Source organism: Thunnus albacares, chromosome 17 (genome assembly GCF_914725855.1).
Source record: "Thunnus albacares chromosome 17, fThuAlb1.1, whole genome shotgun sequence".
NCBI classification, from domain to species: Eukaryota; Metazoa; Chordata; class Actinopteri; order Scombriformes; family Scombridae; genus Thunnus; species Thunnus albacares.
The window spans coordinates 24,502,543-24,528,879 of record NC_058122.1 but is presented as its reverse complement, the minus strand read 5'-3'; the positions used below and the strand labels follow the sequence as shown (position 1 = coordinate 24,528,879).

The window sequence follows — 26,337 nt, the reverse complement described above, 5'->3', positions numbered from 1 at the left end:
CCATTTCTCTTAAATTTGGAGGAAGACAAAAAAAAAAAAAAAAAGCCTTCAGTCCAGTATCGTTTGCCAACTCTGAAACATGACGGTGGATGGTGATCTGTAACAGCAGCTCCGTTCAGTCATGTACCGGCATATTATGTCTGATGATTGATCTGCATGGTCATGTAACAGACAAGGACTATGAGGCCATTTCAAATGGCAGTTGCAGCCCCGGGTGCAAACACTGCTCCATCATGATGTCTCCACATTCCACGAGATGCCAGTGTATCTGTGCACACTGCTACATGATGCAGATGCGTCACTAGACTTATGCTACTGCACGTAAACAAAGACCCAAACTGTGTTCACATATTGTCGTCCGCAAAGGCTCGGACCTGCACTTTTGTTTCACTGTAAAAATGAGAAGATGCCAGACAGTGCACACTGCAGGAAACATGTTTGATTTTTTTTGCAGTGATACAGAGAGAGCGTGTTGGACATTTTTGCAACAGAAAGCAATTTGTTTTGAGCAGGAATTTAAGATGCATCATGTAGTCAGGTCAAGTCAAATTAATTTATAGAGCTCATTTAGAAATATGAGATACAGTTAAATCATTAAAACAAGAGATAAATGAATAGATAAATTAAGGGGATTTTATAAAGGTCGGTCTTTAGTTGGGATTTAAAAGTGTTAGACGGGGGAGATCTGACAGCGAGGGAGCAACGATAGAAAAAGCTTGGTCACCTTTGGATTGTGACTGATCTGAGGAGTCTGGATGTAGAACATAGACTGAGGAGATCAGAGATGTAGTCTGATGCCAAACCACTCAGAGCTTTAAAAACAAATTAAAAAAAAAAAAAAATCTTAAAATAAATGCTATATTTCACCGGTAACCAGTGGAAGGAGGCCAGTACAGGACGATGATGTGATATCTCTTATTGGTGCCAAAAAAAAAGGACGACCACATCATTAGAAGATCTTCACCTCTCTCAGCCCTCGTAGAACCGGAGGTTCCAGTGTCCTACGGTCCAAGAAACAGCCTGAAAGCATCACAAGGAGTTCTGGAGCCGTTCTGGAGGCGGCGAAGGATGGTCGTCCTCCTTATTAGCTGCCTGACATTCACATGTTGTTAGGGTGCTTCTGTTCTTTTGTCAACCCCCCCCCCCCCCCCCCCCCCCACCCCTCATTTTGTTCTCCCCTGCGTGTGTTTGATCATAATGTCCTCACCTCTGTTGGCTCCTCATCATTAACTCCCAGGAATCCTGTAACCGTTGAAGTTTTATCTGCTCAGTCACAAAACGGATCGGTTAAACCCCCCCTTCAACCCCATCCCATACACACACACACACACACACACACACACACACATACGACTCCCCAGAGAAGAAGGAACTGGCAGTTCTACCAACTAATCTCTGCACTTTGGGAGTTTTTCTTTTTCTCGTAGGCTCCTCCGCAACGGAAAGCCCTCACTGTTGAATTAGATTTGCTTACTCGTCCTCACCCATCTTCAAAGGACTCAGATAACTGAATATACCTTTTATTCATTTCATGGCACCGTAATTGTTTTTTTTTTTTTTTTCCCCCACTGAGCAAATCCTGAGCAGGTCTTTGGGGAATAGACTTGTGTATATGGCTTTCATCTGCATTATGTTTAGTAATACTATTATTATTTTAAGGTATTGTTTTTGGTCTTTTTCTCAGTGTGTGTTATATTTTTTCTGCTGTTACCGTGGTTTTTTTTTCTTTTTCTGCTTCTCCTCTCTGATTTTGGGGACAGCCTTCTGCTTTAGGTGAGAAGGACTCATCTGCTAACACGAGCTTGAGAAGAAGAAAAAAAACGCCTTGAGGGCTTCTCATTAAAACAATTACGCTAATTTCTCTTTACTTGCTAAAGAAAGAACGAGAAAGGCTTTATTTTAAGGAATCCAGGGTTGGGGAAAAAAAATTGCAAGTAGAGAAAAAAAGTACTGTACATAAAAAAAAAACTAAAGGAGGGGAAGGTGAGTAAGAAGACAAGGCGGGATTGTCATGATTCAAGCAGAATAGTGATTAATGCTTTATGTATGTGTTTTTTTTTGACTTTCTTTGATGAAGACAGTGAGGGTCGCTCAGCATTAAAAGGATGCTGAGATGTCTCCCCACGTATTATTATTATTAAAGACGGAGATTATTTTATCTATTTTGTGTTGAGAGTGATGCTATTAGTTTCCCAGTGCTTGTATGACCACAGCTTTACAATTAGATCTTTCAGATAAAATCAAAGCCCACTGATGCTTCAGAGCTGTGGGCGAGATATCAATTATTACCGACGGATCTAAAATAGGACAGATTAAATTTCACAGTTATGGCACTTTTTTTTTTTTTTTTTTTTCTTCTTCTCTATTTTGGCACTCAAGTGAAGTCACACAAAGCGCTGTTGGTTGCATTTCTGTGCAAATGTTTTCTTCACATCTCTTGTCTCAGTCAACACTGCCACATTCAAAGCCTCAACGTTAAAGAAAACTACTCTGATATCTACCTCAAAAAAATAAAAATAAACAACTTTTAATAGCTCTTAGATGATAAGTCAGATCCAGCTCGCTGCAGTCACGGAGGCCAGTCAATCTGTAACTTCTTCTGGTGGGTAAAGGCGAACCGTTTTTTTTCTTTTGGAAACGCTCTAATGCATAATTACATACACAAAACCACAGTACATGCTACAGAAAAGCTTTACGCATCCTATCGTTTGAGGAGGGATCTTTCAAAGCTGCTAGATGAGGCAGTAAATATGTTTGACTAGATTGTCTGTGGTGAAAATGTCTTTGCTTTATGCGCTCCTCTGTCATCATAAACCGAGCGTCGGCTGTCACTGCTGGAACAACATACACGGTGTCAGTAGTGCACCTTTAAGCTTTAAGCGGTGTTGGGCGACTGTACAAATTTACAGATTCAAATTGGAAGGTTTTGACTACACAGGAATCGTGCAACATGATGTCAGTGCAATGCACAAAGCACCGTGATGTTTACCTCATCATGTTCACCTAATTTATTCACTTCTGTGGGCAAAATGTGTACAAACCTGACATCAAAGCTTAATTTGGGACCGTTTATGGGCAGACAAACGAGCTTGTTAACAGGGATTATTGACATCTACCTTTTTTTTTTTTTTTTTTAAATCTCTTCCTTCTCTACTTAAAGTCCCCATCCGCTCAAAAATGAGCTTTTCTTCTTGTTCCTTCACTCGGATGTTTTTCTCTTCTCTGTGCAGAATGATGTACGTGCAGAGTTTGTTTTCACAATCATCTGCTGAAGGGGGAAAGTGTTTAACACGTTGACATTACCTACAGGAACGATTTGTGACATTATAAGTCATTTGGAGCCAATCGTGGTCCAGAACGCAACTTACACGAGTGTGATGTGGAAACTTGAAGCCTCCAGCGCACAAACACTGAGAAACGGACTTAACAGTGAAGGAGGAGACATCTTATGTCCAGCAGTTTTTCAACTTTTGAAGTGAAAATTATTTGCATAGTCATAGATATTCATAGATAGATTTTTCAATGAGGAAGAAGGAGAAGATATAAAGATATGATTAAGAATATTTAACTAGTCTACTGATTTTTTTCTGTGTGTGTAAAACCCACATCAGATATAAATTATTTGTAAAAGCAGAGTATTTTTATATATCTTAAAACATGTCTGGAGGGCATCTTTAAATTAAACAGATTTGCTTAATTGCATCTACATATTTCTTTTTTTCTTTATTGGTATGAGTGTTGTAATTGTATTGTATCACATACAGTATATTAGCTCTTATAATTTTACATTTCCTATCGGCTCCCTATTTGTCACACAGAGTTTTCTGTGTTTTACTTGTTAAAAACACATTATATAATAATGTTAAAAGGGCCCAAAGTTTTACTGCAGCTTTAAAATCAAACCGAAATGTAATTTTTGGTGGAGGGCTTTGTCTGGCCTTAGTAGCTGCAGCAGTGCCAGGCCTGGTCAGGAGAGGGCTGCTGTGACTGGACTCCCAGGCAGCTAGTCAGTTCAGTCTTACTCCAGTTCACATCATCAGGCTGCATCCCGGAGGAGGAGTCAGAAGTTTGACAGACAGGCATGCTGCTGAAACACTTGAAAGGACAAGCTCAAGGTAAGTAGTGGAGGAGGAGGAGGAGGAGAGGAGGCTTACGCATTAGGCACTCACCCATAATCATGTTTGGTTCTTACAGAGAGTGCACAAGGAGAGGATGCAAACATGCACAGACACGCACACATGCATGTGTTAAACGACAATCGGCTCACGCGGCCACATGGCCAAAACCTACCAAAGCTCAAATCCATGCATTTGCACAATGAGGCACACTTATGCAGGTGCAGTAATAACATGCTGGGTTGTATAAAAAGTTCACCGTGTACCGTGCATCACACGCATGCACATATATGCATGCATGCGCAGGTGGACTGCAACAACAATATTGTCTGCTGAAGAGGAGAAAAAAAAATGGAGAGAGTAAAGCCTGAGGGAGAGGGAGAAAGAGGTACAGTGAGGGGACGAGTGCAGCAGTTTTGAAAGCGTTTGGCTTATTTCAAATAGTTGCCATGGTTTCGAGATGTTTCCATGGAAATGCTAGCTGCCAATAAAATGAATTTGAGGAGGATCTTTGCAGCAGGTTGGCAGGAAGGTGAGAGAGATGCGGGAGAGGGGGGTGACAGGAGCGGCAGCTGAGTGGGGTGGGGGTAGTGGTGCTGGTGGGGGGGGGGGGTTGTTTGGGGCACTCCACTAGCTTTGCTAATGCACCAACTACTTGCATGATGGACAACAAGGGGGATGTCAAGGCAAGAATTTTGGGTAAACAATGTGAGGGAAACATGGCATGCAATGGAAAGCAACAATCCACTGAGACTATTTCAGTCTGGATGGGTTGTCATAGTAACTATGGCCTCACAACACAGAGAGCAGGTAAATACATAGGAGCCTGGCTGGCCACTGATTAACATGTGTGTGATCACAATCACGCCTGTGTGTTTTAGAGAGAAGAGCATGTGCGTGAGAAAGTGTGTGTGTGTGTGCGTGTGTGTTTGCGCACACAAACTCACTGAAAACACTTTCCACTAACTCTCTTTCATGGAAGCGGAGCCAGCAAAGGGAGCTGAATGCATTAGTGGGGCGCCGACTCTGACGCACATTTGTTTATGTGTGTACAGGAGTGTGTAAGATCACGATGTTTCATACTTTAGCTGCTCCTTCAAGGGCTAAACAAGGCTTTTAATGTGCGCTCAGTCAGTGAGCGATGTCTGCTCCCCTGCATCTTCTGTCCTCGTGCTTCCTTCCCTCGTTTCTTCCTTCCTTCCTTCCTTCCTTCCTTGTGCCCTTTGTCTCGTTCCATCTCTTCCTTCTCCCTCTTTTACTCTCTCTCTCTCTCTCTCTCTCTCTGAAGGACAGAGGTATTCCCACATTTCTCGGTCGCCATGGCAACGCTGCAGCAAGAAAGAAAGAGAGGCCGCAAGAGGAAGGGGGTGGTGGGGGTGGAGGGGTTGGTGGGGGGGGGGGGGCGAGGCTGGGGATGTGTGAACAATGCTAATGCTACTTCACTGATCATCGATTGTGTGTTTTTCCCCCCTCTCTATGCACCCCCCATCACCATCCAACCCAAACTCCTGACACCCCCCCACCCCCCCTCCACCCACCTTCCCCTCCACTCTTCAGCATTTATTTCCCTCTTTTCATTTGTATCGCTCTCCTTCCATCCTCATTACTCTCGCGCTCTGGCCGGCGTCCTTCTCCCTGTGGTTTTAAAACTCAATCTCCACATAGTGCTGTCATTGTTATCATTATTATTATTGGGTCATTTAACAGGCAACGCTGGTATCCACGGCAACCCGGAGAAGTGGCACCGGTTCCTTGGTGAATACCAATATAGACAAGCATCCATCAATATCCCAGTGACTCATTATCAGTCTAATGGCGAGGCCGCCGCTGTCACACCGGACTATAAATAATGTCGTCTCATTAGGCGTAAACAGGTTCAGCGTGTGCAGTGCAGGCACAGAGATGCCGTGCCCCTGCACAATCAACGATGTTTGCATGTGCACAAGTTTATGCTTTTGTGGTTAGGTTAGGTTGGCACAAAAACTGCTAAAGCCTGGTAAGTTAGCACACACAGCGATGGTGGTGGTGGTGGAGGCAGCTGAGCCGAGGGGGCAGGCGGCTGCATCAGAGCCTGACTGAGGGGGCTGACTCAATAAACCAGGTAGTGGAGTAAATAAGGCTCTCGCACTCCCTCGCATAGGTGTGCACCACTGCAGGCTCTGCCCCCGTGTCTGCTGTCTGTATCCCTATCTGTTGTTCACACTCGCAGGCCGACGCTCACAAACAGACGTGCACACACACACACACAGGCAATCCTGCAGGACCGCAGTGGCTGCCGCTTGTCAGTACTCCTCTGTAGCTAATCGATGGATTGAAGACGCAGATGAGAAAGACAGAGAGAGAGAGAGAGAGAGAGAGATTCACCTCAACCATTGCCTCCTTGCCTCAAGTCATTACCGCAACTACTTGAATCGTTTAGTGCTGCAGCATAGGAATGGAGGGGAGTGGTGGCAGCAGTGACCATGTGCACGAGCGAAGGTTGCACGCCGCGTGGTACATGGATTTCGAAATGTACTACAAGCGTGCAATCAAGTCTCGGCGTGCACCGTCAGGCTAGTCAATTCACCTTGGGGAAACAAACACAGCACCTTTATGTAACCAGGAGACACAGAGCGAAGAGTAAGAGCAAGTTGGAGGGGGGGGGGGGGGGGGGGGTTGAGGGTGGGAGGGGGTGAAGCGAAGCTGACTCTACTCCATCCAATCCGCTGTTGTTTGCATGTCAATCATCTCAAGTGTGTTAGAAACCTGAGAGGACTCTTAATTCTGCAGGGTTGCAGGACAAGTCATTGCGTGTTGATTGCCTGTCTGCCGGATGGTAATGCATTCATAATCGTATGGTGTTTGTTTGTACAGATTGTCTCCCGGTTGTTCTGCTCTAGTCTGGAATGCTGAATATCAGAGATAATTATCTGAGATAGCAGACCGGTTGAAAACGCTCTCATCTCCTTTGTCAGAGTTCTGTCGGATGTCAGGATTTGAGGAGCTCTACGGGAAAAGGACGCGTGGACGTGAGCCCATCGCCGGGGTCCAGACTGTAGCCTGTGATAGCGTCATATCACAAGTCAACATGCTGCAAACGTGGCACACCACAGAGGAGGCTCTGGCACCTCCTTAAAGAGCTGTTTTTACTGCGCACACACACGCTCTCACATGTTGGCTGGTGGACTGGTGTTACGTTGATGCCTCCACCGGTGTCTGACAGAACATATGCTTGCTCTCAGGGAAAAAAAAGACATCTCTTCATGGATAGCTGTGCGTGAAATAGTGTCCCTGGGTAAATCCTTGTTATAAATTACATCTTGTATTGTTTGCTGGATTTTTTTTTTTTTTTTTATCTTCTCCTGGGATGACATATTCTCTGCTCTGTCTACTGCAAAACTGCCGGTGTCATACCTGCCCTTGTATGTGAGCCACATGTGGCCTAAAGTGTGTAGGTTTTTCATCATGTTATGGTGCGTTTACTGCCGCAGTTAAAATGTGTCAAAGTCAGATGAAAAATGGTATCAACCATATGTTGTCTTTCAGAGATTGAAATAAAGCGCCTTGTTTTCAGCTTGACCGACATGCATAGCCGTGCAAAGCCACTCTGTTTCTTGTGAATTCAGTTTGTGCGACGAGATTTTAGTCCGGAAAACATCCGCTGAGAATGGATTGTTTCTGGCAGCTAGGAGCCAGACCAATCAGACCACTTTATGCAAAGTGGCTTATATGGTGACAACAACCAGCAGCACTAAATATTGTGCACCAACTCACTTTGCATCTCAACTCCTCAGTGCATGACTGTGCACTGAGGAGGTTGAGATGCAAAGTGAGGCATTTCAGATCTAAAATTAAGCAGGATTAAACATCCGCGTGGTCTTATTTGTCAACTTACATTTATTCAGAATATGAATTTGGAAGGATAGTTGAAGTTAAATTTGTCAACATTTCCAGAGCAGCCGCCATGATTTCCAGTTGGCAGAACATATTAAAAAGACAGGCCGTCTAGAGAGGGTTCACGCTGAGGTCTAAGTGAATGTCAATCATGTGTTGGTTGGTTAAAAGACTGCAAAGCACTAACACACACTCATCAAAATCAAGCATTCCTGATCACAATTAATGAAGCAAAATCTGTTATTTTCAAGAACCTAACAGGTTGTTGATTTCTCCACTGACAGATAAGTATGTATAACTTGAATTAAAGTTAAAGGATATGGCTGGTTTTTTTTATTGTCAACAAATCTCATGTGCAGAACCAAATCAACAAATAACTCATCCTAATTGTATCCAAAGCCTGATATATCTTATTCTTCTGTGTCGTAGACCTCTGTTGTTGTGAATGAGCCACACCGCTGCGCTGGCTGACATGTTTCTTCATCAGGAAGATTACGGTTACGGTAGTTTGTTTTTAAAACAGCTCAAAGACTAATAACAGCAATCACGTTTTCATTCTCAGGAGAGCAGTGTTGATAGCTTGTTGTCCTACATATCACAAGGATATATGTGTTATTGTGTTACTTTTACTTTTTTATGTGTGTTACTTTGCACTGAAGTTCTTTAACAAATTAACAATGTAATACAAACTCAAGAGTTTGTGATATGTAGCACAATAAGCTAGCAAAGCTCTGTAAACAGAACTAGCAGTAGCATCTGCCTTACACAGAACTACTCTCCAGGGACTGAAAACATGATCGCTGTTATTAGTCTTTGGAGACATTTCTAAACAAACTGAAGTGACCAAACTCTTCGAGGTGACCAAACAGCGCAGCAGTGTGGCTCACTGACATGTTTTTAACAGTTTTTGGACAACAATGGAGGTTTACACCACAGAGGAATAAGATATATCAGGCTTTGGATATACATAATACTTCTAAGAAGATCAATTCATTGTTCGTTTGGCTCTGCACATGAGATTTGTTGACAGTAAGAAAAATACAGAAAATCACCAGACACATCCTTTAAATATTTCAATCGACAAAGATTTTCACGCAAAAGCAACAGTTTGTGTCACCTTTAATCATGTGTGCATGTAACAGTGTGCATACGCCACATTGCACATATGCTACATCGGCATGCGTGGGTATGCTGCCTTGATACAGTATGCAGGATGTGTCATAGGTTGTACGTGTCATCCTGTCTTCACTCTCTCTCTCTCTCTCTCTCTCTCTCTCTCTGAGTCGCATTACCTCTCCCCTGCAACCTGCTTTCTAATCAATAACTCATCTCTCGATGTCGATTCCCCTCTACCCCCACAGGAAAACAAACGTCCTTCTACAGGACAAACAAAGACAGGGGAGGATGTGGAGGGGGGTAAAGGAAGGAGGGGAGGTAAAGAGGTAGGCAGATAATTGAGAAAATACTGTAAACCCTATAAAATACCTAAATAGCCTGTTGCGGTGAAGAGGAGGGGAAAGGTGGAGAGGAGGTGGGAGGCGAAGCCGAGGGGGAGAGGTGTAAGAGAGACAGCAAGGTGAAGGATTGAAAGGGTAGCAATGGGATGGATGATTAGCCCCTGTCTCCAAGGTTACACTTTACAACTGTATCACTGCAGAGTGGGTGAGTGGTGATGTGGAGGGGGCGAGTGGGTGGGGGCTGTGGAAGGGTGACACGGACCGTTCATCACAGGAGGCTGAATTAAAGAAGACAGAAGCACCTTTTTTTTTTTCCTGACTCTGACCTTCACATCCGGGGAGTAATGCCAGCCTTGACCTCCAGACGATGCTCACCTCCCGGAGTAACCGCGACACCGACGACGACGACGCAACACCGACGCGACTTGACCGCCAGAGCAGAAAAGCGGAGACAAATGGCAGAGAGGAAGAGAGTGACATGCGACAGGCCCCAGAAGGGGAGAAGCAGGGAGGGGGGGGGGAGAGAAATCACTTAGATTCCAGCCAACTGCAAGAATCGGCCTTTTCATGAGAAGGGGAGGCAAAAAAAACAGCAACTTGTTTGCCACTCATCATTAGGACTCCCCCTCCCCCCTTCCTCCTTCTTCTCAAATCCCCATCCCTGTCCTTCCATCAGCTTTTATTTTTCCCCTAACAGTTCCTCCTCTGCCTGCCCCACACCTTCAATCACCAGTATTTTAAGCTAACTAGAGCTGAGAGAGAAATAGAGCCTTGTGATTGAGTTACATGCTTTAGCCTCACTCTTGTGTCATATATATTGCCCCGGATTTCATGCAGTCTGTTCCAATCTTAAGTACGTACTTGCTGCTCTACCCTTAAGTCATGTAGATAATAGTGTCGGTGAGGTGAAAATGAGAATTGTTAGGTGGTTTTGCATAATCTATTCAGCGCGACTGAGGACTGCACCCCGGATAGCATGGATATGTGAACGGAGGTGGTTTCGCATCAGCATTTTGAAGATCCAACACATGACTTAGGTAGAGAGAGCACTTGTATCTTTCACTTACTGTACTGATAACCTTCCACCGTGTACGCATGCAGAGAACATGTCACACTCTTTTATATGGAAATAGAAATTACACAACGTTCATGCAGTTCAAACCGGCATGCTTTAACATGGATTGTGCGTAGACGTCATGCAAAAGAGGACAGTGCTTGTTTGCATCTTCATCATTTTTTTTTTTTTCTTCTTCTTCTTCTCATGCACACACCCACACCAAAGAGTATAGAAGCACACGAAACGAAACTCTCCGCCATTTTGGACTGAAAACGCCATCACATACATTCAAATTCACCACATCTTACCCAAAACTGGCGAATTTCAGCCAAATCAGAAGCGCAATAGAACATTTCTCAAAATAAGGAGAGAGATTGTTTTTACCACTGACGTTCCACTACTCTCAATACCTGATTTGATACCATGACAAACCAGTAATCCCATTCAGGACACAGTCCTCTACTTAAGCACTTTTTATAAACAGAAACTTTGTGTGTTTCATTATTTAAGCACACAGGCTGCATTAGAATAAGAGTTACAAATGAGATATTGGCGTGTAGCCTTCAAGTAGAAAGCGAAACAACCCGAAAAACAGGAATTTCAAATCAGAGGAACTGTATGAAATGTCCTGCTGTAACAACAAATACAACTGTGTGATTATGTGTTCTCATTGTGGTTTGCAATCTTATAAGTACGATTGAAACTTTAAGTGTTTCAGCATTTAAACAAACACTCTGGTTATATTAGAATAATAATATTGAGTTATAGAGTGAGGTGTTGATGTTACTGATATATCCTGGTATTAGTATCACTTTCAAAATAAAAGTGGAAATAAAAATCCAGTTTTTATTTTTATTACGCTTTTAATTTTAGGATATTAAAGTGTTAAAACAAGTGTTTATGAATAAACTATCTAACGAAGGAGGTCCACACACCGGGTCTCGAACTCAAGCTCCCAGAACTAAAACCAAGTGCATCACCAACACACAGACAGACCTCTACCTATTTATACACCCATAACACAAAGAAAACACACTGTGTAACATGTAGAAAAGAACTTCAAAGTTGATTCTTGCTTTGCACTTTTCATTTATTGCCTATTTTTTTACATCCTACCTTTGTGGAAAGGAGAAGGGGATCAACAGGTTATGGAGAGTCTTTAAGAGCACTTTGCATGTGTCAGTAGTTCAGCTTTATCTCTGGGGAACAACCCCAACTTCGAGAGTGATGTCCAAATTAGGAAATGTGCATCATGTAGCAGGTGGATGTGACTCCCCTCGTTGAAACCTGCTGATAGACGTAACAGCGGAGCAGAGGAGAGAGACTGAGATAGTGATGTAACCGACCTGTACGCTGGTATTTTTTTCTACTTTTTTTTCTTCTTCCCTAAAACAAATAATTTTTTAAATATTTGTATGAAACAAATATTTATAAAAAAAACCCCACTATTTGTGCTTTGCCAAATAATGTATTTGTATTCAGACACACCCCTAGTGTCTATGTGTCTATGGTATCTATACATTGATTCTTGTGATATCCCTAATTTTATCCACTTGGTAATGTGGTTATTATTATGTGGTTGTTTAGAAGAATGGTTTCCAAACTGGGATCCAAAGGCCACCAGGGGTCCTTGAGAGGGCTGCAGGGGGTTTCCAGCAAAAGGACACATAGATTAATTTCAATTTTATCACATTAACTTACAGGGAATGTATCTATGTATCACATATGAACGTATCAGGGAATGCTTCTTCTTTGACATGAAAAAGTTTGAGATTGCCTGGTTTCTCAAAATCCCAAGAGCGCCGGATTTTTCTAGCTTCCATTTATGTCCAAAGTTATGTTATAGTATGTTATGATATGTCACGTTATGTCTTTCTATTTGGAACACTCAGAATTTGTAAATCTAAACTCATGATTTGAAAGTTTTTGTTCTTTAATAAATGAAATTGTGAATGAATGTTTTACACATTTTTGCTTTAGTTCTTTCATAAATGTAATCAATAAATAAATACATAAGTAAGTATTAATTAGTTATAATAGTATGAATATTTATAATATTTTTGTCATTGATCAACACAGGCCATTTCTGTAGAGGCGTTAAATACTTGACAATAGAATAGAAAGAGTTTTGGTTTGCTTTTGTATGGCGTTCTGCAGGTGGGACGTTTTACTGGCATCATTATGGTCTTTTCATTATACCGCATTCGCCTTCAGTCCAAAATGGCGGAGGCGTAGCTCTGCCGCTGCGCGCCGATGTTGCAATGGAACGACCAATTAGCTTTCACTTCTTATCAGTGTAAGTTCTTTGCCCACACAAAGGCTGGAGGAGTAATACATAACGTCTAACTGGATTACAGTAATCTGATGACAGAATTTACAGAATTTCTGAGAGAAAATAAAAAAAAAAAAAAAGTTAAGATGCTGGAAGACCAGCTTTGAAAAAAATGAATAAATGCTTCTTAGTTTAAGCTGTTTGAAGGGAAACGGGAGAGTTTATGCAGTAGACCCAAAACAATTCTACGCATGAGTTTAAACAGTTGTAGGTGATACAGTTTCATACGGTTTATACAAGTAGGATTACTCACATATCGTATAGATTTTAATGGCAAAGCAACCAAGTAAAGATGTGGCTCAGATTTTTGAATAAATTACACATTTTTGGAGTGGTTTGTTCATACGTATCATACAGGTAAAATATTCAAGATATAACTAAGAGCAGAAAGAGCTTAAATCTTTTGGGGCAAATCAAGTCACCAGAGTTGATAAGCGAGTCTTTCAGGTCTTTCAGGTCTGAATATTGAAATGGTGAAGCATTTGACAGTTTTTTTCCTTCAAAGTTGTGCTTTCAGGATTTTTCTTCATTGAAGAGACTTCAGTGTTTTTGCTTTCAAGTCCGCTCGAGTTTGAAGTTAGTCAAGTCTCACAGCATTCAAGGCCAAATTAAGTTTCGAGTCCACTGCTCTGGCTGAGAGTCATTGATTATGTTTCATTCCAGATTGCATTATTGAACACGGTTTAAACCTGGACGTTTATAATACTGTATACCGTCCCGATAAGAATGCTGCGTCCTGCTTGTGTGAACACACACACACACACACATACAGTACATCAGTTTTCTATCATTAGTTGTGCTTATCTGTCAGCAGGTTTGAGCAGAGTTTAGAGTCAGGTATGGTACTGAAATAACATCTAAAACCTTCAGAGCTCAGCGTCTTTGTTGCCGATCGACAGGCAGTTAACCGCCAGAGCTCTGATATTAAAATAGTTGAACAAAACAATTTATACCTCAAACGTTACAGGAGAATCACTGTTAAGACAGTGAATCGATGTTAACTCACCCCAACAACCCCATCTTGCACCCCATATCCTTGCACCCCCCACCCCACACACACACACACACACACACGGTAAGCCAATAATTGTAACCCTGAGTCAGTAGCATTCAAGAAGCTGACCTCTTGGCAAACCCCCAGCCAGCACGAGCTAAGTGTTCACCGCAGGCTAAACAACATCCCACGAACAACACACACACACACACACACACGGATGAAGAAACATGTAGCCACATGAACACAAAGACACACACACACACACACATACGGGCAGACATGGGGCGCAGGCGTAGGTCAGCCGCTCGGGTCACAATACACACCCTGCAGCCAGCCGGTCCACAGCCTCGGTGTCAAATCAGCTTTAACACACTGACACAATGCCTCGGAAACACTCACACACACACACACACACACACACACTGCAACACTGCTGCGGCACACTGAGAAAAACCAATGCCGACTGAAGGAAGAGGAGGCTCTCTCAGAAACTAATAGCGACGTGGAAGAACACACACATAAATTCATTCACACACACACATGCAGGCGAAATAACCTGCAGACAAAACATGCTCTTCCACTTGTTTTCTTGTCTTGATGATTTAAGTTAATAGACCTAAAGTCAAAAAAAAAAAAAAAAATAAGCACCACAAATCTCACGATTGAATTTTTGTGAAAAAATGTTATTTTTATTTCATAAATTTCTCAGTATGGCACATGAACAGAGATTGAATGTTCTGAAAAAGATTTGGCACAGAACCTTGAAGCAGAACGAAACCACCCTCCTCCACACATACACACACACTCTCTCTACCACACACACACACACACACACACAAACAGACGCGCACACCCCCGTGACATGTTCCTCCAGTGTTAATACGTACATCTGTGGTTATAACAGGTTAAAACACAGTCTTAAGAAACAATCACAAGAACAACCATAGTCAATATTGCAGAAGAAAAGCCGAAGCGAAACAAAGAAGCAGATGGAGGCCATGTTTAATTGAACAGAGGGAAGGAAATATCAGAAGCCTTGGTTTGTTGTTGGGTTTGTTTTCCATTTTTCCTGAGAGAGGATCGGAGTTGTGGAGGGTGAGCGTGGGAGTGAGTGTGTGTGTGTGTGTGTGTGTGTGTGTGGATCAAGGGGTTAATACAGAATCACAAGTTGACATCTAGCTGCAGGGTGGAGGGGTGGAGGGGGGGTGAAAAATGGCAGAAAGGGAAAATATGGGAGGAGTGAAACAGGAAGTATGAGGTAGATAGAGAAGAGCGGAGGAGGGAAACAGGAGGGTTAAGGGGATGAGAGGCACGAGAGGAAGTAAAGGGGTATAATGCAAGACTTACTCCCGTGAGCGAACGAGCGAGTGTTTATGTGTGTGTGACTCAGAGAAAGAGAGAGAGAGAGCCATGACTGAGGCTTTAGCTACATTTCTGAAGGAGAGGGTGAGAAAAAGGCAGAGAAGCAGGAGAAGTCAGCCGTGTTCCTCCTCTGCATCCCCTGGGTCGGGGACAGAGAGAGGAGTCATTTCCCCTCCGGCGCTGGGTGACATATAAGCGCCACGGTGGCCGTTCCTCCTTCATGTCTTTATCTCTTGCCGCACACAGATACACAAACACACGGATGCCACTCGAGTGCACACGAGTACGCACGCAACCCACTCGGACGTATGCATAAATATGCATACTTACACCACTCATGCAGATATTACACACAGACAGTGCACAGAGGGCTGCTGTGTGTGTATGTGTGTGCTTGTGTATGACATATTAAAATCATACACACACACGTGCTAACACGCTCACACATGTACACAGACGGGATATGGAGTGACAGGATGTCTCTCAGTGTCATCTTTTATTTCTTCTGTCATCCTCGTCTCTTCAATCTATCTCTCCTTCCTCTTTCTCTATTTCTGTCTTCCCTCGTCACTCTATTTCCTTTAGGCTCGGAGGGTGGGGAGGCCCGAGGCGACAGAGGCTGTTGTGCGGTAAACGGGCTCTACGGCCGGCTGAACCCGGTAAACGTAGAGCAAGCCATGGCGGGCCAGCACAGAAACTCTGCAGCATGAGTGCCGTTTATGAGCATCAGGGGTAAAAAAAAAAAAAAATATATATATATATAACTTGTGAGGTTGTTGTCACATAGACTGTGAGCAGAAATGAGAGCTGACATGAAATGAGGGTACTAAGGGCCAGACCGGATAAATAAATCAGCACCAATGAGAGAAGCAGCATGCCTCACTGGGCTGACATGTGGGGGTTGGAGACAAAAAAAGGTTAAAGAAAAATCGATATCTCCAGTAAAAGTTTATTTCATATTGATGACTGTTTACAACTGTTTCCTGCTTTTTTTTTAAAAACTTCTTTCTCCGGGAGGATGTCGTTCAAAGCTCAGCTGGGGAGGCTTATCTGGGTCAGGGCTTATTTCACCTCTCTGAGCCCTGACAACTTCTGACCCTTGCTGTTGACGTTACAGTCTTGGTTTGACCTCGTGTCCTCCCGGGCCTCTGCCACCTCAGTAGACAGATAAGGGTTGGACAGCTCTATTATCAAACCACCAGCTTATATCCATATGGCTGTCGCTATCTCCTCACTGCCCTCCATACGGTGCTCGAACCAGACCTGAATTTACACTTCAAAGCTTGAAATATACTCTATGGCCCCCGCCCAGCTTCAAACAAACATCAGACACAGCAGAGTGTGATTATGAGGCCGAGCCAAGGTGCCCATAAACAGTAAATCTGGGAGCCGGGCTGCTGTGGATAGAGGGGGAAAATGTGTGTTTGGAAACTTAACTATGAGCCTGTCCTCTGAGAGGAGCACAGCTGCTGGGTCAGCACATCCTTTAGTAATAGTTACGGACGGTTCGGGACATTCCAGTACAAGTCCCCCCCCCCGAAATCCACACACATCACAAAAAAAAAACTGGATGGGTTTTCTACAGCGCTCCAGGGCATGAAGTTGCTCCAGAAGAGCGTTTCTGAAATCCCAACACAAGCCACAGCATCCCAGATTGTTCTCAAAACACGAATCTGTATGAAAGCGCAATATGGTCACGGTCGGGTGAAAACCTTGCTTTGCCCCAAATGTCAGCTTTTCAGGATCTAAGAAAAACAGCCTTCTTTTGAACGTGCAGTGCTATGTTGCTTTGCTTTTTTTTTTTTTTTTAAGTTTTACCCCATGGAGTTCTGAAAGGGTTTCACAAGCACAAAGGGGCTGTAGAGTATTCTCAGCGCAAATAGAAAAATGTAATCACTCCACTGATGTTTCAAAACTGGAGTTACAAGGTTTTCACATGACGACACTGATATCCTCCTTTATAAAGCATTCATGAGAAGCTCTGTGTTAAGCAGTGCTCCGGCTTTACTATTCCCATTAATCGGTACTTTACAATTACATGGGTTGTGAGCGTGTCCCATTTTACTGTTTCAGTGACTGTGTGGATTTTTCTCAGTTTTCTTCGGAGCTGCCGCTCAGAGGCCCGCTGACCCACAGCCGAGTGACACAGAGGAGATAGTCATCTGGGATGAGACACCATTCATCACTCTCACGTCACAGCCCACACACGTTGACAAGCTACCTCCGACTCCACATAGCTCAAAGCTCGCCAAAGATGACCAAAACGGACATCTTGTGACCAAGGACATGGTTACCAAGGCAACAAAGGAAATAAGCCATGTGCTAATGTCTCGGCCATTCTCAAATTAAGGACACCTTCACAGGATATAAAGCAAACGAATTGAACCGAAGTGAAGCAGCGGTTGAGAGGTTTGCGTTAACCTCCACTGCACTCAGTTACAAATTGTTTAAGAAAGCCCCACCTCGATCAATAAATCACTCAGTCAGTCAGTGTGTGTGTGTGTGTGTGTGTGTGTGTCTTGCATGTGCACATGTCTATGTGAGTGTTCAGGTTTGATAGTGATGACAAAGAAAAACATTTGTGTGTATCTCGTCTCAAACTCCAGCAGAAGCAACATTGGAGTGTAAAAAAAAAAAAAAAAAAAAAAAAAGCTCTCCATCATCTCATAACATGACTGACCAGAGTGACCCGGACATCTAGAAACTAGTACCATCAAATCTGCCTCAGACCAGTGTGACGGTGATGAAACCAGCCCCTCGCTGCCAACCGTCCAGGCACAGCGAAGCTTAGCGAGACAGGGCTGTTGCTGGAGGATGGAGGATGGAGGATGGGGGGGTGGTGGGGGTGGCGGCGGGGGCCCTCGCTGACACAGTGGCACACAAAACACTGCTGCACTTAACAGAATCTCAGCTGCCATCATGTGAGGAGACAAGCTGCAACGTTTGCCTCAGCTCTTGCTTGGACCACCTTGACGGGCCACGTGAAAAATAATAGCAATAACGATGCATATAAATTACAGCGGTTTGATGCTTTTGGCCTCTGCAACGGAGAGGAAATTAGCGCTGGTGCTTAAGCACATGCATCATTGACACCATGTGTATCAATAATGCATTGAGCTCTGCTGTCACTTCACTGCTATTTTTAAAGGGGGGGGGGGGGGGTGACAAGAAAAGAAATTAAGCAGTGTGGCACTCGCACGGGGGCTTGTAGTGCTGAGGTTAACATGTGTGCAACACCGCCCTCGGGGACTGGCACGAGTGTGGCCGTGCTTTTCTAACTCTGCCGGCCACAGTGAGCAGCAGACTGAACCTGGAACATCCTCATATCTGTGATTACACAAACCTCACCCACCCATAAGAGAGCAGCCCCGAATCATTTCATCCGCATCGTTATGATTATGACTAAAAGTCAGATCATCGTCGAGGCGATTAACCATAAATACGGCCACTGAAAATGCACATTAAAAATCACTTACAGCCTCACCAACAGGTGTTCCTCTCATATGCAGCTGAGCCAGGGCAAAACAATAAAAAACAAATGGCACGATCCAAAACGGAAATGCTAACCTTGATTAGCTGGTTAAAGACTTGATAAGACTTGACCCTAAAATCTCAACTCTTAAAAGAAGAAGGGAATGTTCTACTGAAAGCAGAGACTGGCCTGTTTGAAAAGACCTTTCATCAGTTGGGTTTATCCTAATATGCAGAGAGAGAGAGAAAGATAGAGAGAGAGAGGCAGAGAAAAGGAGTGAACTGCTTAACAAAAAGAATAGAAACATGTTTTTACTTTAAGTGTCAGTGAGAGGATCATAAAAGTAGCCTGAAGCAGAGGGAGACAGACAGAGCTGGTTTAAACTGGGGATTTAAAATGGAGGTCTGACCGCCCCTCCTCCTCCTCCCTCTTTTCCTCCTTACACAACCTAGCTAGCGTAAGCCCACCTGAACACGCACACATGTGCACACACACACACACACACACAAACAGAGCAGCAGTATTGCATCAACAATGGTGAATCGTCTTTTGCCATAAACAGCGTACCGCTTCCAATGTCCTGATTTCTTTGCCTTATACAACAGTACAACAGGCATTTTATAATCCAGAGCTGCACACACAAAAAACACTCTCACACACACATATATACACACACACACATATTTTCTGGTGTTTTTCACCTATTCCCTGAATGGGTGAACAACGGGTCCCTTCCTGCACAGTAAACACAGCATTTCCATTAGAGTGTTGGGAGTGTGTTCAGTGCTCTGTGACTCAGACACTGCAGCACTGTGACTGTGTGTCTCTCCAGCTCAAACGCTGCTCTCTCTAACACCGAGCCTCAATAACATGGCCTCTGGTTTGTGCCACTTAGGAGCTATAGGGGCTACACAATGCTTTCCAAAGTGATGAGCTACTACAGGCGATAGGCAGGGCATGCAGTTTCTGAGGAATTAGGGGGTAAATAGCTTTTGTAACAGTCCTTGCTTTCAGCCACTGATGTACACAATACTGACACATACACACACACACACACACATAGCACTCGTACCCACAAGCATGCGAACATGATAATTTCTGTTATTTGCACACAAAGAGGCAGATGAATATGTAAATAACTTGTGAGGAGAATATGGATCCCTTGTGCTAGGAAAGGAATATGTTAATGACTGATGCAGGGTATGAGTGTTAATCACAAGTGTAGGGTGCATAAATGCGTTTAGCAATGGTGTGGGGCCTATGCAAATTAAATGCATAGGGGAAAGTGGCGTCTAAACCGCATGATTCACCGACAGAAAGTCAGTGGTGTAAGAAATAAAGTCGCTGGTGTAAACAAATCAAAAACATTAACGAGGAACATTATGGCAAGAATTACCTGGCAGAAGAGGGGGGGGGGGGGGGGGGGGGGGGGGGAGATGGATGTATGTGCACACATGGAGGAAATTCTATACTGTCTGCTCCCGTCAATTTAGCATTCGAAACCCAAATCAAGATGCTGTGATAAGGGCTGTCGCAGCAGCAACAGTTGCCAGGGAAACCTGATGGCAGGATGCTGAGGGTTGGAGAAGGGGGGGGGGGGGGCGCTCAGGTTGATTTGCTACCATTGAAAGAACACTGGCCGGCTCGTCGAGATATGGCACCTCTGAGGAACGTGACTGACAAGGGGCGCGTTAGTCTGAAGCCCCTTTCACACATGTACTGCAACCCTGAAGTTATCCGGATATTAGCCGGAGGAGCTGTAGGTAGGTGTAGTACGCGTCACCAGTAGGTGAGAACACGTCCGACGTGAACAATCTCCTGTTGTGTGCTACATATGTGAAAGGGCAACTCCAGACAACGTCCGGCACCTGGTTCTCCGGACATTGTCCAGAGTTCATATGTGAAAACGGCTTGAGTGTGTAGTCATGGCAACGAGGTGTTGACATAGCGCAACCGAGCACTGTGATGGCGATGACATTCAGGAAAGCACAGAAAGAGAGAGAGAGTGTGAGTGAGCTTGTAAACCAGAGCAGGGCCTTTCCTGTCCCCCTGTGCAGAAAAAAAAGGACCCAGTGCTGACCATTTCACATTCGCTATGTCTCATCTCAAGCAGAGCCAAAGGGATACAAACAGTGATACTACAATTAAAGTTGATTATAACAAAAAAAAAGAAAAAAAAAAAGAAGAAAAAAAAAATAGCCACCAAATTTCACAGACTTCAACTGCCATTTTATGTGCCAGGTTTTTTAATTTTCAAAGTGACCTCTGCTAACAGAACATCTCTCATAATTATAACCAGTGTAATTAGCTAATTATAATAACAATAACAATATTACAATAAAGATAACACTTGATTTTAAAAAAACAGAAAATAATCAAACTAGATAAAAACCCAAAATAAAAGACACTTATCATAATAGTTTTGTTTTTTAAAAGAGATCTATAAGGTTCTATATTTTTTCATTTAATTGTCTTTTTCTTTAGAAAAAAATTCACCCACCACTGTATACTGTACTGTATGTCACCTAAGTCTTTCTACTTCACTTGAACGAGCTTCGCTTACCTTTAAAAACGCTTGGCAATGCCTGTCGTCCATTTAGCTCCCTGCTGCCATGAAATCCACTCAAACACGATAACACTGAGATACAGTTGTGAAATAATCCTCTGCAAAGGAGCAGTCTTCATCAAAGGTTCATGTCCTGTCTTTAATGCGTGATAACATGAGGGGGGTCCTGACTGCCCGAGAACATCAGAGCAGATGAGTCAGTGAGGGCTGGACTGAGGAAGCCATTTTGAGGGGCCAGGTTATTTCCCGCTGATGCATTTGGAGTTCACTTAGTGGCGAGATTGAGTCCATCCCGCCGCCGTTCAATCGCCAACAGGATCAGTCATAAAACAACTTCAGTGTCATATACAAATGAAAAAAAAAAAGATGTACTTCTCAGCTATTTGTAGGCACAAGTAGTAATAATAATAGTCATATGAATAATAATAATGATAACACAAGAACAATAACATCATGATTGTGATCTTATATCATGTTGAAACCGAATATTTCTTAGAGCATGCTAAACTAGCAGCTTTTTAGGAATATGTGCAGTAAAATATTGTTGATCATTTAAAGTTATAACCGTTAAATAACAATTATGACAAATAAACACTTGTTATCATTATTACCATTATGATCATTATTATTAATACTATAGCTATACTGTATACCAAATGCTGACGAGCCGTAGTCGTATTTCATATTTTCGCAGTAGAGCATGAAGGTCTCCCTCCTCCCATGACCCTGTTTATGTGAATGCGACAGGGGAGGGAAAAACACTTTGTGTGGCTACAAAAAAAGTCAAGACCAAAATAAATTCACTCAAACACTTTGCCAGGTTTTTGTTTTAGCTCCTGCTTAAACTGATGCCACTCTTTCAAATGTGACCTTATGCAGCACAGTCGGAGCGGCCATCTTGTTCCGAGTTAAGAAAAGTTGTAAGGGTGGGCCGCTACAACAATTGTGTGTGTGTTTCTTTTTTAAATATATTCTTCAGATGTTGTAGTTCTCAGTCAGAAGCTTGTTAAAGATTCTTTATAATTTATTTCTTTGAATGAAAATATATTTACGGTATATATAATATGTACTTTCAGTCCTTTTTAGATCTCTCATTGTCCATTACGCCACAGGATTTTTCTTCTCCCGTGATAACTCACTCCGTGTCTTTCCTCCTTCAAGAAGACAGTAGCCAGGAAGGTGTGAAAGGGAAAAAAGTGAGAAAGTGAGAGTGAAACCACTCTGAAAAAACAATTGTTGTTGTTCTGTCTCCCTGCAAAGTACTAGTACTAGACGTGTGTCCTGGACAGAATCGCCGCACTGCTCTAATTTTGCTTTCTCTGTTCTGTTTTAGTGCTTCCTGGAAACCTGGGACCGTAGCGCTCACCCAAACCATTGTTTGTTATTCAATGTCTCTGCCAAACACTAATCTGACAACATGTTCAATGGCCAATATTATGTCTCCCTCCAAATATATACACTGAAATGTGTCTGGAAATATACGAAGCAATCTGTATAAAACCTGCACATGTATATTCATAGCTTTCCACTCTAATTGTGGACGTAAATGTAAAGAGTTGGCGTGATCTCGGACTTTGGCAAAGACTATAGCAGGTTGCACAGGCAACAGAATGATTCTGATGTTTGTGGTTTACATTTTAAGTGTCTGATTTAGTTGAAAAGTATGTGCAGATGCTACTGGTGGGACTAGTGCTGATCAGATATCGTACTCTGTCTTCTACAGTCTTCCTATCTGCTTCTCTCTGTCAACAGATTGACAACGCAAAGCAGTGACTATGTGAAATTTCATTGTCCACGAGGACGGTAGGCTACAATCAGTCTCATGTACTTGGTCACAGGCTCCTTCTGTCTCTATCCAGCATCCCCTTCCTCTTACCTCTTACTTTCACTCTCACTGTTACTCAGATTTGAGTCTCTTGCACATTTTCCTTGGAGCCGCTTTTAAAAAGCAGGGGCTCATTCTGGCCTTTACCCATTAGGCCTTTCAGAGAACTGTGGAGACCCAACTGGGGCAGGGGCACAGGGGAGGGAAGGGTGCCACCTGTGGGCGTTCCCCCACTGGTGGACGTTGGAACCTGGGAACAGGATATGGACATGTTCTGAGAGCAAGGCGACGGGTTGTTGTTGTTGTTGAGGCCCACACCAGAACCCGTGCCCACGCCTAAGCCCATCATGTTGTTGTTGAAGTGATGGGTTTTATAGTAGTGGTTGAGGTGCTCCGATCGGGCCAGGTTCGGCAGGTTGACTATCTCCGGGTGGTGCAACCTGAGGGTCTGGCCCCCTCCTATTCCACTGCTTCCGGTCTGCGTCACGGTGGAGCCTCCTGAGATACCGCTGCCCCGACCGCTGGCCCCGGCACCCAGCTCATCCTCCACATTGATGATCTCGATGGCACGAGCGGGGCCGTGGTGTTTATGCAGCTGGTGTTGTTTCCTCAGCTTGTAGAACACCACCAGCATCACTGCTGCCATGAAGGTAATGGCTACGAAGCAGCCGATGATGATCTTGGTGGTCTTCATCACATCATCCAGGCCCGAGAAGCCCGGTTCAGTGATGGGCACAGTGAAGGTGGGTCGGGTGGCCCGAGGAGAGGAGGAGGACCAGCTGGCTGACAGAGAAGAGGCTGTGGTAGGAAAACCTTCTGACCAAAAGTGGCCCGAGGGAGTGGGACCAGGATGAACACGAATGGTGGTCTCATTGATGGCAACCCGTGCGGATTCTTCATTTCCTGGCGGCTCAACTGTTTCCACGGTGACTGTTGTAAAGTAGGTGTAGTTGACGCTGGCATCAGCAGCAGTGACGTTGAGGACAGCGGTTGCTGTGGTATTGCCAGCAGCGTTGGTGACCATGCAGGTGTACTGGCCTGTGTCTCGCAGGGTGACATTCGTGAAGTTGAGCGTGCCATCATGCAGGACGGATATCCGCACCCGGTAAGAGCCATGGGTCATCAGAGTGCCGTTAGGGGTGATCCAGTTGACAGATGTTGTGGAGGTGCTTGTGCGACACTTGAGCTCAGCAGCCATACCCTCAGTGACGTTGAGGTCTGTAGGTGGTTCCACGATGACAGGCGCGTAGCAGGTGAAGTGGCTCTGGTCAAGTTCTCCGATGTACTTGCCCTTTAAGAACGGGGGAGCATGGCAGCGGGCGCAGCAGGTGGTGTTGCTAGGCACCGTCTCTTTCAACCACCAACTAAGCCAAAGCACATCACAGTTGCAGACCCAGGGGTTGTGGTTCAGGTGCACCCTCTCCAGCTGGTGAAGGGGTGTGAAGAGGTCATGGGGCAAAGAGTGTAGGGAGTTATGGGACAGGTTGAGCTCCTCCAGGTTTTTCAGGTCGTCAAAGGCGTTGCGCTCAATGACGGACACCTGTGAATGCATGAGCCACAGCTTGCGGAGAGACACCAGGCCCTGGAAGGAACCGGGTCGGATGATCTCCAGCCGGTTTCCTGACAGCTCCAGCTCCTCCAAACGCACAAGGGCAGTCAGTTTGGGAATGTCCTTCAGCCCGCACATGCCCAAGTTCAGGTACCGTAGATTGATGAGGCCCACAAAGGCTGCGTCAGAGATGAAATCCAACTTCTTGAGCTCACCAAGGTCCAGGCGACGCAGCGAGGGCACACGGTGGAAGGCATAGCCTGGCAAAGTCTCAATAGGGTTGTTGCGCAGCCACAGCTCCCGCAGCTTGCTGAGGTACTCAAAGGCATGTGATGGCACCAGTGTGAGGCGGTTGTCGAAGAGCTCCAGCGTGTTGAGGTTGGGGAGGCCATTGAATGCTCCTACTTCAATCTGACGGATCTGATTCTTGGAGAGCTGGAGGATCTCGAGGTGCCTCAAGTGCTTGAAAGTGTCTGACTTGATAACCTGGAGGGACAGATAAGGATAAAGTAACTGTACAAGAAGTGGAAGTATTACTGTAGAATACAAACAAAAGTGTCTTTAATGACAACTTGTGTGGTTACTTTTGATAATTGAAGGTTTTAGTTGAGGTAGAAAAAGTGGTGTCCACAAATAGAATTCTTCTTATGATAAAATATTTTTGACAAACTCAGGGACACATATCTTCTAACGTTTGCTCTCTTTCAACTTCCTCTTCTTAATCATTAATTTTCTCTTCTTAAACAACAACATTACGTTATTTTACGTTATCTATATAACATACATGTTTTATAGATATATAAATATATTATGTTTTAAACCAAGAGATGTATGGATGTGCAGAACATTATAAAAAAAAAAAATCTTTTTTTTGAAACACCCAAAACATTATAAATGAATAATTCAATGGCATAAATATGGTTAAACAATGTCTATAAAATATAAATCACTTCTTTTATGTGCTCATATTTGTAACAGCTGACCCTTCCATCTCAGTGACTGTTGCCGCTGTCTGCAGGGGAAGATGGGTTTTTCAGACACAGGACAGACACAGACTCCCACTGACTACTGACAGCAATGTGACCCGGCTCCGCAGGCCACCTTGGCCTCCCTGCTGGAGTCTCCTTGTTATTGATAAAACAACATGCATCGGGCGATGGACTGAGAGTGCACCGTTCCGCTAAAAAAGGCTGAAAATATGGGTGCAGGCAGTGTAAAAACCCAAATCCCTAACCCTAGCCTGCTAAGGAGTTGTTAGCAGGCTAAGGTTGTCTTGTTTTAAGGCTTCCTTAGCTCAGATTTAGTACTAAAATAAACGGCAAGAGAGTCAGAGAACTGTATAAACATGATGCTATGACACGGCATAACTTGGTGAGGTACTGATGGTAAAAGAAGGGCAACAAATGATCACTTGATTTGAATTTCAACGCTGATAATCAGGTAACTATCATGACAAAAAGCAGGTATTTTTGTTCTATCTCTAAGCACTGTGGTAAAGTCAGTCCTGTTCCTAATCCTGACCTTATTTCATTGCGCACACCAGACACTGAAGTGCTTTTCACAGTGGGAAAAGTGAGACTCAGGGGGCTGACACATTATAATCCCTTGATAATAAGCTGATTATCAGTGTTGGACTATTCACATAAAGTGTCACTACAAATCACCACATCTTGTTTTTAAGATGTTTTTTATGTGAAGCAACTGTCTAGCACCGTGTCTAACGCTTCCCATG

The 26,337-nt window shown here is 43.9% G+C and overlaps 1 protein-coding gene and 2 long non-coding RNA genes across 4 annotated transcripts in view; 1 reads left to right on the top strand and 2 right to left on the bottom strand.

Annotated features, from left to right (window-relative positions):
- Positions 1-4,109, bottom strand: LOC122966159. Its single transcript, XR_006398332.1, has 2 exons — positions 1,208-4,109; positions 1-1,088 (listed from the first exon to the last, which is right to left on the bottom strand). It is a non-coding gene; the product is annotated as an uncharacterized LOC122966159 (long non-coding RNA).
- Positions 4,110-6,842: 2,733 nt separating this feature from the next.
- LOC122966160 lies at positions 6,843-7,683 on the top strand. The gene is made up of 2 exons (XR_006398333.1): positions 6,843-6,930; positions 7,070-7,683. It is a non-coding gene; the product is annotated as an uncharacterized LOC122966160 (long non-coding RNA).
- Positions 7,684-21,121: 13,438 nt separating this feature from the next.
- The window catches only part of lrrc4ba (leucine rich repeat containing 4Ba), a 32,666-nt gene continuing 27,450 nt past the window's right edge, over positions 21,122-26,337 (bottom strand). For both annotated transcript variants that reach the window (XM_044330098.1, XM_044330100.1), the window contains one exon: positions 21,122-25,091. In XM_044330098.1, the coding sequence (XP_044186033.1) occupies positions 23,133-25,091 (1,959 nt within the window). In that variant the 3' untranslated portion in view covers positions 21,122-23,132. The remainder of the gene's footprint in view (positions 25,092-26,337) is intronic.